This window comes from Schistocerca americana, chromosome 8 (genome assembly GCF_021461395.2).
Source record: "Schistocerca americana isolate TAMUIC-IGC-003095 chromosome 8, iqSchAmer2.1, whole genome shotgun sequence".
Taxonomy (NCBI): Eukaryota; Metazoa; Arthropoda; class Insecta; order Orthoptera; family Acrididae; genus Schistocerca; species Schistocerca americana.
In genome coordinates this window covers 61,428,546-61,448,858 of record NC_060126.1, presented here as the reverse complement: position 1 = coordinate 61,448,858, position 20,313 = coordinate 61,428,546, and the positions used below count along the sequence as shown (strand labels likewise).

General features: G+C 39.6%; 1 protein-coding gene across 4 annotated transcripts in view; it reads right to left on the bottom strand.

Moving 5' to 3' along the window:
* The window catches only part of LOC124544681 (copper-transporting ATPase 1), a 528,466-nt gene that overhangs the window by 239,205 nt on the left and 268,948 nt on the right, over positions 1–20,313 (bottom strand). For all 4 annotated transcript variants that reach the window (XM_047123307.1, XM_047123306.1, XM_047123310.1 and 1 more), the window contains 4 exons: positions 15,275–15,415; positions 15,062–15,170; positions 9,507–9,760; positions 4,954–5,151 (listed from right to left, as the gene is read on the bottom strand). In XM_047123307.1, the coding sequence (XP_046979263.1) occupies positions 4,954–5,151; positions 9,507–9,760; positions 15,062–15,170; positions 15,275–15,415 (702 nt within the window). The remainder of the gene's footprint in view (positions 1–4,953; positions 5,152–9,506; positions 9,761–15,061; positions 15,171–15,274; positions 15,416–20,313) is intronic.

Genomic DNA, 20,313 nt, shown 5'->3' with positions numbered 1-20,313 from the left:
TAGGGAAAGACAGGGAAGGAAGTCGGCCGGACGCTTTGAAAGGAACCATGCCTAGTGAAGCACCACGGTTTTCAAACCAAGCTTGCAGTTGAAGACAGCTTTATCTTGCTGTTTAAATATTTAAACACAGAATAAATGCCACAGTCTTTTAGTTAAATAAAACTGCTGTCAAAGTATAGGAAAAACATCAACATCAACATCATCAGCTTGATAAATTAAGCTGGCACGTCATTGCCTACTAAAATCACTTCTTTCTCACAGATAGTAGCTGAAACCTTGTGAGGGATGAGGTTACTCCTTTAAGAGGCTGAGGAATGCTAATAAACATGGCATACAAAGGTGCAAAAATAAATAAGTTTGTGGGTACACTGAGTGAAATAACACCTTTGAGTGTGAATCGAAGACCGAGTAGTTTGATATTTGTGGACTTCAGTTGGGTTTAGACCTCTCTGCCATACAGATGTATCATATACTATTTGCTACTAATGAAGTATTGTTATACCAGAACCATGTTTATACAAACCAATGGTATTATCCCAACATGACCCCAATGACCACCACAAACATTTCCAAACATTGTTCCAACATCAACAACAGTTAACTGACAACATAATCTGACTTCTGCACTTCTCCCTACATCTATGCTGAAGATACGGCTCACCTGAACAGAGAATACCTAATCGAGATGTTCAGTGCCCCAAAACCACACACCATCGCTCTCCACAGAATAGCCATCCAGGCGCTGTAAGCCAATTCAATGTCGAACAGTTCCATGCTATACAACAAATTGGGCAGTTTGATGCCACTGCTTTGACCATGTCAGGTCTGTGCTACACAATTCATTCTGTGCACGCCATTGAACCAGTTGAATGACATTCTGACAAATTTCTTCATGCTACAATTTTCTATCATCAGTCATGTGTTAAAATCATCAATAATGGCAGGCATCTTGTCTAACAGAATTCACCACACATTGTGCGGTGGCAAGAAATGAAGATGACACAATTTTGTCAGACCACCACCGAAGGAGATGGCGTCCCCTCCCCATCAAAGAAGCTAGCCGAGGCAACCTGACTCAACCTCACCTCCACCAATCTAGCGAGGTGTTGACAATACCTCATACTCCAACATGCCACGTTGAGTTTGTCTATACCTATTCCGCATACAATTCGGTACTTGCACATGGAACTGCAGGCCACCGTGTAAGCTACATCAACCAGGTGTGCAACCTGCAATGAGTCCAAAACACACACCAAGACTTCCTCCTACTGGATGGGATGGCACAACCGCACAACAGATCCAAACAACAACTTATGACAATGTTGTACCACAGCGACAACACAACATGTATGTGGCCTTGACCTGTATTTCACTGTGAAATTGCTGTGAATTCTCAGAGAAATGGCCCAGTCACATCTCATTTACATGCCACCCTTGACACAACTTGTCAGGTGTGAGTTGCATCTGCACAAAGCCCCCAGAGAGGCTGACAGATCTTGTCTCACACGTGTTTGCCACGCCGCAACTGGATGCACACATCTATGCCAGCTAACTATCACACCCCTCAGTACTCTGTACTCCTGGTAGGTGTCCTCTGTGATGACACCTAGTGAAATAACATCTCTGAGCAAGGACCAGAGATGGAGTAGTGTGATATCTGTGCACTCCAGTCAGGTTTAGACATCATTGAAATTCAGGTACATGTTGTATTGTGTGCTACTAATAAAATACACTCCTGGAAATGGAAAAAAGAACACATTGACACCGGTGTGTCAGATCCACCATACTTGCTCCGGACACTGCGAGAGGGCTGTACAAGCAATGATCACACGCACGGCACAGCGGACACACCAGGAACCGTGGTGTTGGCCGTCGAATGGCGCTAGCTGCGCAGCATTTGTGCACCGCCGCCGTCAGTGTCAGCCAGTTTGCCGTGGCACACAGAGCTCCATCGCAGTCTTTAACACTGGTAGCATGCCGCGACAGCGTGGACGTGAACCGTATGTGCAGTTGACGGACTTTGAGCGAGGGCGTATAGTGGGCATGCGGGAGGCCGGGTGGACGTACCGCCGAATTGCTCAACACGTGGGGCGTGAGGTCTCCACAGTACATCGATGTTGTCGCCAGTGGTCGGCGGAAGGTGCACGTGCCCGTCGACCTGGGACCGGACCGCAGCGACGCACGGATGCACGCCAAGACCGTAGGATCCTACGCAGTGCCGTAGGGGACCGCACCGCCACTTCCCAGCAAATTAGGGACACTGTTGCTCCTGGGGTATCGGCGAGGACCATTCGCAACCGTCTCCATGAAGCTGGGCTACGGTCCCGCACACCGTTAGGCCGTCTTCCGCTCACGCCCCAACATCGTGCAGCCCGCCTCCAGTGGTGTCGCGACAGGTGTGAATGGAGGGACGAATGGAGACGTGTCGTCTTCAGCGATGAGAGTCGCTTCTGCCTTGGTGCCAATGATGGTCATATGCGTGTTTGGCGCCGTGCAGGTGAGCGCCACAATCAGGACTGCATACGACCGAGGCACACAGGGCCAACATCCGGCATCATGGTGTGGGGAGCGATCTCCTACACTGGCCGTACACCACTGGTGATCGTCGAGGGGACACTGAATAGTGCACGGTACATCCAAACCGTCATCGAACCCATCGTTCTACCATTCCTAGACCGGCAAGGGAACTTGCTGTTCCAACAGGACAATGCACGTCCGCATGTATCCCGTGCCACCCAACGTGCTCTAGAAGGTGTAAGTCAACTACCCTGGCCAGCAAGATCTCCGGATCTGTCCCCCATTGAGCATGTTTGGCACTGGATGAAGCGTCGTCTCACGCGGTCTGCACGTCCAGCACGAACGCTGGTCCAACTGAGGCGCCAGGTGGAAATGGCATGGCAAGCCGTTCCACAGGACTACATCCAGCATCTCTACGATCGTCTCCATGGGAGAATAGCAGCCTGCATTGCTGCGAAAGGTGGATATACACTGTACTAGTGCCGACATTGTGCATGCTCTGTTGCCTGTGTCTATGTGCCTGTGGTTCTGTCAGTGTGATCATGTGATGTATCTGACCCCAGGAATGTGTCAATAAAGTTTCCCCTTCCTGGGACAATGAATTCATGGTGTTCTTATTTCAATTTCCAGGAGTGTATTAGTATACCAGAACTGTGTCATATAAATTGATGTGGCTATTCCTACATCCTACTAGGCAAAGTATCCACAAGTTTAACAGGGAAGGTGAAACATAATGACACAGGCAATAACTTCAGTAAAAAACAAAGTATATTCTATGGTATGGGAAAATTTTGAAAATTAAGGATATTCTACAGTACAAGAAAATTTTGAAAATTAAGGCTTGGAAGAGGAATAATTTTACACATAATCTCTTTATATCCAAAATTTTCCTGTGCCATACAGTAACTTTTGTTTTTACTGACATTTTTAGCTGTTTTCATGAATGTTTAAGCCTTTCCTGTTAAAAGTATTTGTTCATGCACTTTTGTACACTACTTTTATTGATATTCCCCTTCACATACTTCTACAGTCCCTTCTCTTGACCATATATCTATCAGCTATCCACTAATTAACAGACAAACTAATATTTCCTTTGAACTTTGTCATCTGGTGACTTCCGAGGTCCTCTGAACTTTGTGTGGCTTCTGCAGTAGACACAAATTTGGTCTAAAAGTCAAAGATTCACCTCTTCTGGGTTAAAAGTAGTCCTGGTACAATTAATAATTTTAATTGATGGCAGCGATTAAAATGCTATGGGGAGCTATTCATAATTGAAAGATCCAAATTTGTCTTCTATATCTATAACTTGAGGAGAGTTGTCATGTGCAACTGAAACACAAAATAGTGAATAATATAAGCAACAACTCTCCCTTCATTCAAAAATCTCTCTTAGAAAGTGCTGTAACTTCTGCTGTCATCTAAGGCTGAGCCAAACACACAGCAATGTACTGTGGGTTGCTGTCATACCTGTACACCAGCAACACAACCGCAGAATCACACTGTCAGTAACTGCCACGGTACCAGGTTGCACTACCATTGCCTTATGCAGCACTGCCGCCACTGGCACTCTCAACTCCACAGCTCATATGCCACTAACACACTGTCTCAGTATTCTTTCACCATATGGCTTTACAGGGTGCCACCCAGTTGAAATCAAGAGTTCACAGTTCTCGGGTTCTCTGGGCTTAACATTGCCCATGCAAGTGGCCCTTCAATCAGAGTCGCAGTAACTGAACGTAAGTACACTCCAAGTGTTACACTGCCAACATCTGTGGCCCACCAGTCAGAACCTAAGGTCTTGTACACTGCATCTGAGCAGTCGAGTCATCGTGGGTGCGTCAACTGTGGACTAGGTCTATTTATGAACATTTTCTGGCTATGTCTACCATACCCTATTAGGAGAGGCCAGTATATGTAACTCAGTGACTATGCTACCATAAATGAGGTTCATACCTCAGAAGATGGCGTTACAGTTAATCACGTCATACTACCATCAGATCAAGACAATTTTTAGTTGGAATATTCTGAAGTTGCTTTATGTTGAACTTGCTTGATGTATCGTGTTAATAAAATTGCATTGTTTTTCGGCTAACTGGACACATTCATTCATTCATTAGTATTGTGCACCACCCACAACAAGACTTCACAGAAAGGTAAAAAAATTTAATATAGTTAGTCTTATCCTTAAGACATCTTGTAAGACATGCTCCATGTCTTACAAGATGGACTGCCATGTGAATCACATCTAGTCCTGTTTTTAAATTTTACTAAAGCACAGTTACTGACATTATAGTGAAATAAACATGACACTGAACTGTTAACAGCATTAACAGTTGAAAGAAAGCAATTACTCATATAATTCCCAGTGATCATACACAATTCAGACATAAGTAATTATCACTGATGTTAGTGTTGGAAAGTAAGGAAAAGCAGTACCTTATGTGCATTCTCCAGAGGTTCAGCACCTTTGATAAGAATCCCATTAAGGGCTCCGACACCTGTACCCACCATCACCGCCGTAGGGGTAGCAAGGCCGAGGGCACACGGACAAGCGATTGCCAGAACATTCAAGGCACACTTGAAAGCATACTGGAAGATAATCTCCTCCTTATTGAAGCCAATCTTGTGCTCCTCCTGTACAAGAACAATAATGATTACTGAAATTGAATTCTTCTGCATAGCATACAATGTGTGATCAATGATGGTTATTATTTCACTAATTGTGTTATGAAAGGAAGTAACTCTTAACAGCATCATTGCTTACACAGAACACATTTTCCCAAGGATGAACTCTGTCACAGCACACAAATACCGTCCACAATCTCGACTATTGTACCAACAGCAGAATTGTATAGGTTCCTCTCTCTCACAGTAGCTCCTTCAAAATATATAAGTAACGAGTCTCCAACATTTCTTCACGTTCCATTTATTTATTTTCATAAAAATTTAATGCACTTCCTTATGTATATTTTTAAATGAAATTACAAACTGATGATGACACTTGATACTATTTAATTCAAATCTACATCAAATCCCTTCAGGAGGGTGTCCTATACAGGGCAGTAGGTAGAGTAATTAAAAAGAACTATGGAATTCCTCCCCCCCCATGAACCTTGGACCTTGCCGTTGGTGGGGAGGCTTGCGTGCCTCAGCGATACAGATAGCCGTACCATAGGTGCAACCACAACGGAGGGGTATCTGTTGAGAGGCCAGACAAACGTGTGGTTCCTGAAGAGGGGCAGCAGCCTTTTCAGTAGTTCCAAGGGCAACAGTCTGGATGATTGACTGATCTGGCCTTGTAACAATAACCAAAACGGCCTTGCTGTGCTGGTGCTGCGAACGGCTGAAAGCAAGGGGAAACTACAGCCGTAATTTTTCCCGAGGGCATGCAGCTTTACTGTATGATTACATGATGATGGCGTCCTCTTGGGTAAAATATTCCGGAGGTAAAATAGTCCCCCATTCGGATCTCCGGGCGGGGACTACTCAAGAGGATGTCGTTATCAGGAGAAAGAAAACTGGCGTTCTACGGATCGGAGCATGGAATGTCAGATCCCTTAATCGGGCAGGTAGGTTAGAAAATTTAAAAAGGGAAATGGATAGGTTGAAGTTAGATATAGTGGGAATTAGTGAAGTTCAGTGGCAGGAGGAACAAGACTTCTGGTCAGGTGACTACAGGGTTATAAACACAAAATCAAATAGGGGTAATGCAGGAGTAGGTTTAATAATGAATAGGAAAATAGGAATGCGGGTAAGCTACTACAAACAGCATAGTGAACGCATTATTGTGGCCAAGATAGATACGAAGCTCACACCTACTACAGTAGTACAAGTTTATATGCCAACTAGCTCTGCAGATGACTAAGAAATTGAAGAAATGTATGATGAAATAAAAGAAATTATTCAGATTGTGAAGGGAGACGAAAATTTAATAGTCATGGGTGACTGGAATTCGAGTGTAGGAAAAGGGAGAGAAGGAAACATAGTAGGTGAATATGGATTGGGGGACAGAAATGAAAGAGGAAGCCGCCTGGTAGAATTTTGCACAGAGCACAACATAATCATAACTAACACTTGGTTTAAGAATCATGAAAGAAGGTTGTATACATGGAAGAACCCTGGAGATACTAAAAGGTATCAGATAAATTATATAATGGTAAGACAGAGATTTAGGAACCAGGTTTTAAATTGTAAGACATTTCCAGGGGCAGATGTGGACTCTGACCACAATCTATTGGTTATGACCTGTAGATTAAAACTGAAGAAACTGCAAAAAGGTGGGAATTTAAGGAGATGGGACCTGGATAAACTAAAAGAACCAGAGGTTGTACAGAGATTCAGGGAGAGCATAAGTGAGCAATTGACAGGAATGGGGGAAATAAATACAGTAGAAGAAGAATGGGTAGCTTTGAGGGATGAAGTAGTGACGGCAGCAGAGGATCAAGTAGGTAAAAAGACGAGGTCTAGTAGAAATCCTTGGGTAACAGAAGAAATATTGAATTTAATTGATGAAAGGAGAAAATATAAAAATGCAGTAAGTGAAACAGGCAAAAAGGAATACAGACGTCTCAAAAATGAGATCGACAGGAAGTGCAAAATGGCTAAGCAGGGATGGCTAGAGGACAAATGTAAGGCTGTGGAGGCCTGTCTCACTAGGGGTAAGATAGATACCGCCTACAGGAAAATTAAAGAGACCTTTGGAGACAAGAGAACGACTTGTATGAATATCAAGAGCTCAGATGGAAACCCAGTTCTAAGCAAAGAAGGGAAAGCAGAAAGGTGGAAGGAGTATATAGAGGGTCTATACAAGGGCGATGTACTTGAGGACAATATTATGGAAATGGAAGAGGATGTAGATGAAGATGAAATGGGAGATACGATACTACGTGAAGAGTTTGACAGAGCACTGAAAGACCTGAGTCAAAACAAGGCCCCCGGAGTAGAGAATATTCCATTGGAACTACTGACGGCCGTGGGAGAGCCAGTCCTGACAAAACTCTACCATCTGGTGAGCAAGATGTATGAAACAGGCGAAATACCCTCAGACTTCAAGAAGTATATAATAATTCCAATCCCAAAGAAAGCAGGTGTTGACAGATGTGAAAATTACCGAACTATCAGCTTAATAAGTCATAGCTGCAAAATACTAACACGAATTATTTACAGACGAATGGAAAAACTAGTAGAAGCCAACCTCGGGGAAGATCAGTTTGGATTCCGTAGAAACACTGGAACACGTGAGGCAATACCGACCTTACGACTTATCTTAGAAGAAAGATTAAGGAAAGGCAAACCTACGTTTCTAGCATTTGTAGACTTAGAGAAAGCTTTTGACAATGTTGACTGGAATACTCTCTTTCAAATTCTAAAGTTGGCAGGGGTAAAATACAGGGAGCGAAAGGCTATTTACAATTTGTACAGAAACCAGATGGCAGTTATAAGAGTCGAGGGGCATGAAAGGGAAGCAGTGGTTGGGAAAGGTGTGAGACAGGGTCGTAGCCTATCTCGGATGTTATTCAATCTGTATATTGAGCAAGCAGTAAAGGAAACGAAAGAAAAATTCGGAGTAGGTATTAAAATCCATGGATAAGAAATAAAAATTTTAAGGTTCGCCGGTGACATTGTAATTCTGTCAGAGACAGCAAAGGACTTGGAAGAGCAGTTAAATGGAATGGACAGTGTCTTGAAAGGAGGATATAAGATGAACATCAACAAAAGCAAAACAAGGATAATGGAATGTAGTCTAATTAAGTCGGGTGATGCTGAGGGAATTAGATTAGGAAATGAGGCACTTAAAGTAGTAAAGGAGTTTTGCTATTTGGGGAGCAAAATAACTGATGATGGTCGAAGTAGAGAGGATATAAAATGTAGACTGGCAATGGCAAGGAAATCGTTTCTGAAGAAGAGAAATTTGTTAACATCCAGTATTGATTTAAGTGTCAGGAAGTCATTTCTGAAAGTATTCATATGGAGTGTAGCCATGTATGGAAGTGAAACATGGACGATAAATAGTTTGGACAAGAAGAGAATAGAAGCTTTCGAAATGTGGTACTACAGAAGAATGGAGAAGATTAGATGGGTAGATCACATACCTAATGAGGAAGTATTGAATAGGAGTGGGGAGAAGAGAAGTTTGTGACACAACTTGACCAGAAGAAGGGATCGGTTGGTAGGACATGTTCTGAGGCATCAAGGGATCACCAATTTAGTATTGGAGGGCAGCGTGGAGGGTAAAAATCGTAGAGGGAGACCAAGAGATGAATACACTAAGCAGATTCAGAAGGATGTAGGTTGCAGTAGGTACTGGGAGATGAAAAAGCTTGCACAGGATAGAGTAGCATGGAGAGCTGCATCAAACCAGTCTCAGGACTGAAGACCACAACAAATGGAATTCCTCCATGAGCACGTTTCTATGCCACACAGTTTTTGGAAAAACAGTCCAATATGAACTGTAGAAATATGAAAACATATACAAATTGCACTACCCAGAAATGTAGAGATCTTTTATTGTTTGGAAGAATTAACGTAAATCTGGGTGAACATATCTTATCACATTTGATATGAAAACTAACAATGGAAAATGTGGGACAGAATAACAATATGAATTCTATTGGATAGCTACTAATCACATAGGAGAAATTCAGAAGTAGGCAGGCAAAATGAAAATTAGATTGTTGTATATTACTCTGACAAAGTCCTTCAGCAGATGGGAGGGAAAACACACACACACACACACACACACACACACACACAGAGAGAGAGAGAGAGAGAGAGAGAGAGAGAGAGAGAGAGAGAGTTCTTCTACTGCTGATTTGTGAATGGATTTTTTATCTGTCCATTTACAAGGTGATATAATAGTATTCTCCCACTAAAGGCCGAGTATCAACATAAAACAGTTGACTGAATTGTCTGTCTGAAATGGCTCAAGTGTAACATTAGTTCATGTATTTCTGGCAGTCCTTGTTTTGAAGCACAAAGTCAAAACTCACCCCAACTGGAAGTAGTGCCAGATCGACATATCCTGTGATTACCCAGCCGAGGAGCGTGACAGATGACACTACTACTACGAGTGGCACAAACACACCAGCAATTCTGTCGGCTAGCTGTTGAATGGGTGCCTTAGATGTCTGAGCTTCCTCCACCATTCGTACAATTTGAGCTAATGTCGTTGCTTCTCCAGTATGTGTGGCTGTCATTAGCATAACACCATTCTGGTTAATGGAACCACCTATCAGCACCGAACCTGTAATAAAAAGTGAGTAATGTTTTCAGATATAAAATATACTTAACTAGAGCAGACATTTCCTGCAGGAGAAACAGCAACTGTTGAAATTAAGTTTATTATGATAGTTGCAAGTCACAATCAACATGTTTCTTTTTACCAGTTTCACTCTATAATTTTACAAAATTATAGAATGAAACTGGTAATAATAAAACATACTGATCGCAACTTTTGGCCATCATGATAAACTTAATAAAGTGTACTTTCAGGAATCACATGGATAAGTAAATTCATAAAAATCTAAAATGACAAAAACATTGCAGTGGAAAAGAACACATTCACGCTTCCTCTCCTTCACCAGGTAACTAATACCACAAAAATGAATGAGGTGAAGAAATGTTTGCAGGAAGATTAAGGTTTAGCATCTCATCAGCCAGATGATCAGAGATGATGCTCCAATAACCTGGACGAGTTTTGGAAAAAGCAACATTCCGTTTGCAGAGACTATGATTGACTTATTTTTATTTTTACTGTTTTTATTACTTTTGACTCAGTCACTTTTTTATGATACAATCATTCCCAGTTTTGTCCATCAAAGACCATCTTCAGATGTTATGGATGGCATTTGATGAACAAGTGTTCATATGTTCATCAAATTTATCCATAGCATCTAAAAGGTAGCCTTTGAAGGCCAAAACCAGTTACGATTGTATCCCAAAAAAGTGACAGATTCAAAAATTAAAAAAATAAATAAATGAAACTGGACAAGTAAGACACAACTGTGTGCATCTTTCAGCTTTAATTCGAAGTGCCTTACCACAGCCATGAAATGGTAGACTGGAATTTGGATTCCACAGCTCCACTGTCTTAATCACAGCACCACTTCACTTGTAAGCAAGACTGGAGTTCAATACCCAGTCAATAGTGAACTAATTACAGCGAAAGTACAGTTCAGTATGGCAGGGGACAAAGGAACGAAATGGTTTTAGTTCTACTGAAATAACCAATCAAATTCGTTTTTGAGTGGATCTCTTCTCCTTTGAAATCAAATTAAAAATATTCTGAAGAAAACAGACAAAATTTGCAAGACTTGCTCTGGTGCTCCTCCATTTAAAAAGAGAGCTCATAAATAATTGTATTTACTGGAAAATACAAGCTTGAACACACAACTGAGCTGTACCTAAATAAGTAGCAATTTTTCATAATAGAGAGCAGTTATTTATCTTGGTTTAATGGTGCCATCTGGAGGCTATTGAGAAAACAGAGGTTGTTAGAGTGTTCCATCAAAATAATATATAAACAAATGAACAGAGAGAATTTAGCAACTTATGCATCAATAAAGAGGCCCTAGTTATTATTTTTATGGGAGAATGTGGCAACCTCAATTTCTCTATATCAGTGGTTCCTAACCTAGGGGTAATAACCCCTCTGAGGGGTAAAAACAAAAGGTTCTGTTGTGTTTCAGTCATGAAACTACATTGTTTTTAAAAGATCATTGCAATTTTTTACTATTTTGTAAGAGTGTAATACAGATTACATAAGTTACTAAAAATTACGTTTTTTATTTCAGAACTAGCATTAGCATGTGAAATAGTGTGGTGGACATCACAGCATGTGAAACAAATGTATGAAAATCACCTTCACACAGTCCGCCACAACACACAAACTTTCTACTTTGTACCATGCATATATGGCAGTAAAATTGAGATATATGTATTACATATGTTTAATATTTCTAAAAATAAAGATGCTGTTACTTACCAAATGAAAGCGTTGGTATGTTGATAGGAGACAATAAAAAACACACAAACACACACACAAATTTCAAGCTTTCGCAACCCAAGGTTGCTTCGTCAGGAAAGAGGGAAGGAGAGGGAAAGACGAAAGGATGTGGGTTTTAAGAGAGAGGGTAAGGAGTCATTTCAATCCCGGCAGCGGAAAGACTTACCTTAGGGGGAAAAAGGGACAGGTATACACTCGCACGCGCGCGCGCACACACACACACACACACACACACACACACACACACACACACACACATACAGACACAAGCAGACGCTTTTGTTTGGTAAGTAACAGCATCTTTATTTTTAGATATATTTTTCCCACGTGGAATATTTCCCTTTATTATATTTACATATGTTTAAAATATTTCATGAAAATGCCTTGTGCAAATTGTAGTAAGTTCTCTCAATAGACCAGAAATTGGTTCATTAATCAGTTTCCAGCAATAAATGAACTAATTGACAGCACAACACAATAGTAATTTTGAAATGGCTATTACAATGTTGTAGGGCCTACAGATTATTATTATTATTATTATTATTATTATTAGTGGCAGTAATCAGATACAAAGCATTGGCAGCCTGGGAAGTCTTACAGATTTGGTCATTTCAGAACTAAGTAACCTGGCAATCAAGTGAATTACAAATAATAAGAATAGTGCAGACATTTTAGCAAAGTCATAAGGGAGAGGAATAGTGCAGAGGAAAAATGTTTTATAACAAGAGTCTGCTTTCAACATCTTTTCTGAAGAGGAGTTGTAGGTTGCAGTGAGAACTATTTCATCATTCCAGAAAAAAAAAGGGTGATTAGAAATAAGCAGTACCACACAACTCGTTAGACTGAGGCTTAATAAAGCACTTAAGGAAACTAAATATAATTTACCTTTTGTCATTTAAAAAATAAAAGTATTCAGAGAAAATTATTCTTAATTTTAAAGTGTATTTAGCACTAATGTCCATGACAGCGTGGGGAGGGGGGCAGGGTTAGTAGGGTACTAGCTAACATCTGAGTGCACTCACAGGTAGTGGTCTGAGAAGGGCTGGGAACCACTGCTCTATGTTCTCCATTAAACAAAGATGGATTATTGCTCTCCCACTTGTGTTACCATATTTGGTATGTACCTACTCACAGCACACTAGTCCGGTCTTTTGTGGGTCAGTTTGGTATTAAAACAAAAGACAACAGGCACAAAGCCAAAATGTTAACCATGCTTTTAATGTTCAATAAATTCTTAGCAGCTATGGAATCTTTCAGAAACAAACACAATTATTGACCAAAATACTAAATTCTGTCTTTCATAATAAATCCACATATGCTGATCCCTACTTGAGTATCACTACCTGACCACTGCAGAAACTCAGAAAAATGCACTACTGTCATAAAAAAATTTAATCTTCAAAAACAACCAAAACTATTTAAGATGAATAGGAAGTCACATTTTGACAAAAGCCCTGTATGATTTCACGCTGCATATTCAGCTTCGCCAATATTTATAAAGAATATCTGATGCAGTGAACACTTCTATACGAATTAGAAGAGCACAGATTGTGTCCATTTACATGAAGGATGAAAGAATGAAAGCACACAATTACAGCCAAAAATCCAAAGCACTTATTTCTCTCAGGATGCTGGAAAATATTCTACACTTGAATATCATGTCACTTCTTTGGGATATGTTGGATGGTAGGAAACGGGAAAGTGCATGGCATACACCGAAAAAGTGTCATATAGTACACACTAGTGAAAACAACCTATTTTTGAGTTCTGCTCAATGTTTAATGTGCTTGACACAGTGACATCATATAGGTGCTCTGGTAACTTGAATGGAAACAGGTAAATGTAGCGGTCTCATGAAACACTGTTTGACAATTTAAGCCAGTAGTTAAGGGGAGCTGGAAAACCGTATCGCAACAATGTTAAATTTGGTGACTTTGCTGCCTTTATTTCAGGAAGCACTGTACCCACTGACATGAAACTTTTACAGGACATTAACCTCTATCTTCTGAGTCTACTGAACTACAATAATTGCATTTCAGCCACTGCTTTCGGAAACAATTTTTTAATTACATGGTTAAAATTTTGTGTACATTTTTTGTACACTAGCCTAAATAATTTTAATTATACACAACTTTATGTTGTTCTTTTAGTTCAGTAGACTCAGTATATGTATGTTATTACTCCCTGAAAATTTTGTATTTGAAATGGTTTCTGAAATTTAGGGACAAATGCAACAGAAAATGTAAATTTTCAGGAACAGCTGCTAAACTTTAAAAAGACTATAACTCACATAATATATGCTTAAGTTTATATTTTTAGTCACTCAGAAGCACCTTGCACCATACTTTTTCCAAGTTTTTGCTTCTTTTCTTCTTTCTGGACTCATTAGTGGCCAACTGTGCTGCATACTTTGCTTTATCAATGTGAACCGTGTCCATCTGTTCAAGTTCTATGATGCAGTTTGCTCCAGGATTAATGCCGATATGCTATAGCACTTTCACCCTACCAATGTTGCCATCATTAAAAGCAATAACAGCATCACTGACCCCCTCTTTAGTGTCTTCATTCCAACAAAAACATTTTTTGATAAGCAAATCCATATAAGATTATTGAACAACTCATTGGGATTTTGAGTATGACCATGCAGACACTTCTTTAGTAATTCAGGATTTGCCAGGTCTATGTAAATAGGTTTTATGATATCCATGACTGCTGCTGGAATGGAACGTTTATGGCTGTATGAACTGTCTGAGTACTGGGCATTGCAGTAATTGCACCATGAATCAGGTCCAGGAGGGCAACGGTGGTGTACTGGTTTTTCAGCAGCTGACTGTCTGTGGAAGAGGGTGGCCCATACTCCCTGCTTCATTTTCAACAGATCCTCAGAATTATTTCTAATGGCCATCCCATAATACTGCTGTAGTTCATCAATCATTTTGTTTGTCAGCCTGCTTCTTATGCTTTTACCGTCAGAAAGTTTCTTGTCTCTCAAATTTTGTTTCAACTTCCTCAGCATGGTGCCTATCCTCTTCTGGACATTAACTTTTATAACACAGCAATCCACAACCTTCTATATAAAAAATTGTGAGTTTTATTAGATCTTGAAGTAACGTATGTAAAAATTTTAACATTTTCAACCAGTGTAGATTATATTTTTAAAACAAAATAAAATACTTCCCCCATTGGGTTTATAAGTGATGTAAATATCATTTTATTCAGAAAATTGCAAATTTTATAATGAGATAAAAATCCAAAAATGTGAAAAAAGATTATTTTCTGTTCTAACTCCCCTTAAGGTAGACTGTGGAGCAGTCTTACTACCTCTAGACTACATTGCATGAGGTTAAGATAGGAGACCATAGGGTGGGTATTTCAGTACACAGTCAGTCATTTTTCTGGAAGACAAATTATTCTTCTGACTTTGTTTCGTAAACCTAGGCTTATGGAGAAAGTTGCTCTAAATACTGAATCTTCTTGCTACTACTTTCATTATATGTTAGTCATTAAACTTTTATTCTCCTAATGTAGTTCACTCCTTACCTGTTTTCTTTGGAACTGGCATTGATTCTCCAGTGATGAGAGATTCATCACACATTGAATGGCCAAATATAACTTTACCATCAACAGGAACTTTAGCACCAGGAACAACCTGTAATAAGGTGACAAATGCGTAAGACAGACCCCAACATCAAAAGCATTTAAATGATGAAACACCAGAGAGAGAGAGTGCACATATTGAAACACTCATATTACCTTCAAGACATCACCTCGCTGGACTAAGTCAACACTGATCTGCTTCTCTGATAGAATGTTGAAGTCATCTCCAAGTGTCACAAGAAGAGCTTCTGTTGCCTTTAGTGAAAGCAACTTTGACAGAGCCTCTGACGTTTTACCCTGCAAGATAAAGCCATTTTGGCAGCATTATAATCAGTAAAATTTATCACTAAAAGTGTACATAACAACAATAATTTGCAAGTCAGAAACACACGATTTATTGTGTATTGTATAACTAAGGTAAGAACATTAAATGCAACATTTTAATGATATATTATAAAATCTGTTAATGCAAAGAGTAGTCTGCCATGTGACTGATACAAATAAGATAGTCAAGACCTTCAAGGAAAAATTTTTGTGGTTGCCTAAAGAACCATGATTGTACCCAAGCTTGCACCTCTTTGTCTGAAGCAAATTTACAACTATGAATGTCTTTCTTCAGAGCAATACAAATATGTAAATGCATGGGGAGAGATCAGAACTGTATGGAGGGCGTGTAAAGGCTTCCCAGTGAAACTTCTGCCGCATACTCAAAACCATCTTGGCAACATTCATTCTGTCACAAGGTAATGTACACCCACTCATTGTAGACAAGTGAGATAATATTAAGCTGACAGACTGTGAAAGGCCTAGAATGCAAAACAAAAGACACGTAATTGGCTTGAGAATATACAAAAGTTGCTCAAGAACTTGAGAATGTGCAAAAGCTGCTCAAGAACTCAGGAAATGCATATACAACAGAAAGCTGCTGATGTATTGGAGAAAGACGTCCTCATGATGTTTCCAATTATGAGTGCAGGAATAGCTGCACTAATTAGGTGAAGGTCAAAAACATGATGGTAACTCGCAAATTATTTTGGATTTGAGAAAGTGCATGCACAAAATAGTTTCATATGATGTGTTGTTCAGAGAAGATGGAAGCAAATAGGATACCTTCTAAAATAATTCAGAAAAAAAGCAAAAGCAACTACATGTACCTTCACAAAGCATTCAAAAGAATGTTGTGACATGGTACACAAGTATTTGGTTTCAAAATTACTACAAGTCATTGGTCACAGTATAGAGAGAATTCTCAGAACTTACGTTGGTAGAGCAAAAAATGGATGGAAGATGTTATCTCAATTTTTGCAAATAATTTGACAGGTTTAATGCCAAAGAGAATTTAGCTTAATTTTCCACAAATGAAGGTCATTACTGTAGAACTCACCACATGGCTGAGAATAAAACAAAATATCTTTGTCCAAACTACCTATATTCAAAATCTTCTAAATCTGGAAGTTCTTTGCCAATTCCTTTGAAATTTTGACACAATATTGCGTTTGAATATGAGTGTGTTTTTATATATCTATTTTTTGAACATTGTTATGAAAAATCTCAATAAGATCTTGACCAATTTACTTCAAATTTTTACTGTAATAAATGTTTGCAATTGTATATATATTACTGAAATGTTAGCAAACAAGAAGGTTCTGTTTATGGCTTACCAGGTTATGATTAGAATACAACTACAGAATCTGAATTTGCAACAACAATAAAAATGCTCAAGCACAAAGAGGGGGGAGGGGGTGGGGGGGGGGGGGGAAGAGGAGATGGATGGAGAGGGGAGGGCAAAATGGACATAGAAAGCAGAAAGGAGGAGATGGACAGAGAGAGGAGGGATGAGGTGTTGGATAGACTGGGGGGGGAAGGAGGAGAAAATTAAGAAAAAGAGGAGGAGGAGACAGTGGAAACAGGGGGAAGAAGGAAATTAGTATATTTATCTAATTCCCACAGATATTAGAAACATGTGCTTTCTCTATTCTTTCTTTTACATTTAACCAGCCTGAACCACAGCAACGTGAGGCTGTGAACAGCTAGTTCAACATAAAAATAGTGTGTGATATGTATTTAGGGTTTTGTAGGGAAATAATTGCAGCTCATTAAGGATGGACCTACAAACAATATTTTAATGAAGATTTTAGTCTTCCTTTCTATAGTCCATAATGGACACCTGGCTAAAATGTGATACCTGGAAAATTAATAAGTGTATTTCAATTGTAGAAAAGAAAAGGGAAACAATAAAAAATCCTCATGAGCTACATCTGTGGAAGGCAGAGATCATGAGAGCTCAGAAATGAAAAGAAAGGAGCTTCTTTAGAAACTCTTAAGTTTCAATTTGCAAAGACACTAACTTGTCCTGACATTCCGGAAACTTTTACTATAGTCACTTACTGGTGCATAATCTTGGTATTTTTGACCATAATAGTGAAGAGTCTGCAATGTTTATGTGGCTTCAAGGGCTTTCTTTAAAGAGAATCATTCTACACTGAATCACATGTAATCCAACACTTTAGTAAGAAATTGAACAATGACATGAAGGATATTGTAGCATATTCTGCCAGAAGTGGTAGACAAAACAGGAATTCCAAAAAGACTATGGAAAAAAGTTAATCTTGCTAGCAAACAGGTACAGTGTTTTCAACAACAGTATTTGACAACAGTCTACCAAATGATGTTGATTTTGCTGTCACTGACAAAATTTAACATTTCTGTGTCTCAACACTGGAATGGGTTCGAGCTTCAGAGTGAATAAGAACAGTGTTTCAGGCGGTGAGAATGCAGGTACATGAATGTGCCACCGGCTGTCAGGGTTAAAAGGATTGTTATTCACAGAAGTGAAAGCAGAAGCAAAATGTAAGACCAACTCCACATTTACAGAATTAGTACCAACAACAGAAACATCAGCAGCTTCACAAGAAACAGCTAACTGACAAACAAAAACCAAGATCATGCCTGGATGCCCTCTTATCTATTCCAGCAACAGAAGACTACATTGCATCTGAGAACATAACTCCAGTCATCCACAAGACTACAAGATCACTGTGCGGGAAACATATATCTCTACCACACAGTCAGGATTTTTCAGTAGCAACACATACAAACACCCACAGATAAAATATCAAACCAATGCTTGGCACAAAACAAACACAAATAAGTTGCAAAGTTCAAAATTAAATTTAAATTTTGTTATACTTCCTCAGAATGTGCAGTCATTACTAAGTAAGTTGGATGACATTCAAGTACTACTAGAAAGTGGGTTAAAAATGTATTATTACTATGTACAACATAACACTGGCTTCATGAGGGAAACCTTCACATGGTATGTTTCCCAAATAATGCATTTGGTAGTCTTTTTGTTGAAAAAATTATAAATATGGTAGTAGTTGTAGCTATGTAAAAAAATATACATTGTAAAATCCACACTGGAAAATCAACAATTATGGAAAGAAAATATCACTTCTCACAGTAAAGATGACATGCTGAGTTGCACACAGGCACGTTGAAAAGACTGTTACACATTACGCTTTCAGCCAAATCCTTCATCAGAAACGAACAACACACACACACATTCACACAAGCAAGTACGTACACACACACACACACACACACACACACACACACACACACACACACACACACACACTACCATACTTCAGTCTGGCCTGAGCAGCCAGAGGTAGCAGTCATGTGTGTGAGGTGTGCTTGCTTGTGTCAATGCTTGTTTTTCATTTCCGATGAAGACTTTGGCCGAAAGCTTAATGTGTGACAATTTTTTCATTGTGCCTGTCTGCAACTCAAAGTGTCACCTTTATGGTTGGTAGCAACCTACCCTTTCATAACTGATAAAATATACGTTGTGAAACAATACATTTTCTTAAAGAAAAAGTTAAAGATAAACGTCCTGAGAGATCAGGATAAATATCAAATGCAAGAATAGTTGTATTTTGTTTGCACAGAGCATCAACTGGTGATATTAACAACTGTTAAGAAAGTATGGAATCACTGCTCAGCAAACTAATACACAAAAACAGAAGAGTAATTCTATATGGTGGTTTCACAAACTTTGCAAAGGATTGAAGTAGATTACTGAGCCTCCTTTCAACCATGAACATACAAGCTACCAGAGAAACATCAACATGTGTCACAAAAACATCAGCCTCGACAACTGACCAGATATTCATTAACGCGCAAATGAACTAACAGAAACACAGGACACAGACTTTTGAGGACCACTTTGCACAAAAATGTACTCTTCATTTAGGAAAGCAACTTAACCACTTAACTGGTTATTAAACATCAGTAGATGCTACAGTGATGAGATTATATACTTTACTTTCACCACTATTTGAGCAGAGAAAACTAAAAAGTCCCTGCTTAAAACCTCAGGCCCTCACAATGGCTAACACTTTAATCCATAGAGCTTTTCACCCCACACAAATCATGCAACCCCACCTTTTACCTTCTTCCTAAGATCCACAAAACCAATCATCCTGGCCATCCTATAGTTGCTGGCTTCAAAGCACCACCAAACGTATACCTGCCTTAGTTTATCAACATCTGCAACCCATAGTACAAAGACTTCCCTCCTACATCAAAGATACCAACCGTTTCCTAGATTGTCAGAAATCCGTGCCCATCCCGCTCTCACCACACACCTTGCTTGTCAGCATTGATGCCACCTCCCTCTATATCAACATCCCCTTTGTACATGATTGGTCTGCTGCTGAACATTTCCTCAGTCAGCACTCACCTGATTCCAAACCTATGACATCCTTCCTACTCACCTTAATCAACTATATACTTCCCAACAACTACTTCACCTTTGAGGGGCAAACATACAAACAGATCAGGGGTATGACCATGGGAACCATGATGGCTCCTTCCAATGCCAACCTTTTCACAGGTTGGTTGGAGGGGACTTTCCTGAGATCCTTAAGTCTTCAGCACCTGGTTTTGTTAGATACCTTGACGACATCTTTACCATATGGACTCATGGTGAGGCTGACCTGCTAAAATTCCAGGAATCTCTGAATACCTTCTCCCATTCAAATTTCACAAGGTCCTATTCCGAATCCCGTGCCACTTTCGTTGGTGTTGATCTCATCCTCACCAAAGTCCAGCTACACACTTCTGTCCAGATTAAACCCACCAACAAACAACAGTACTTACATTTTGACAGTTGCCATCCATTCCATGCC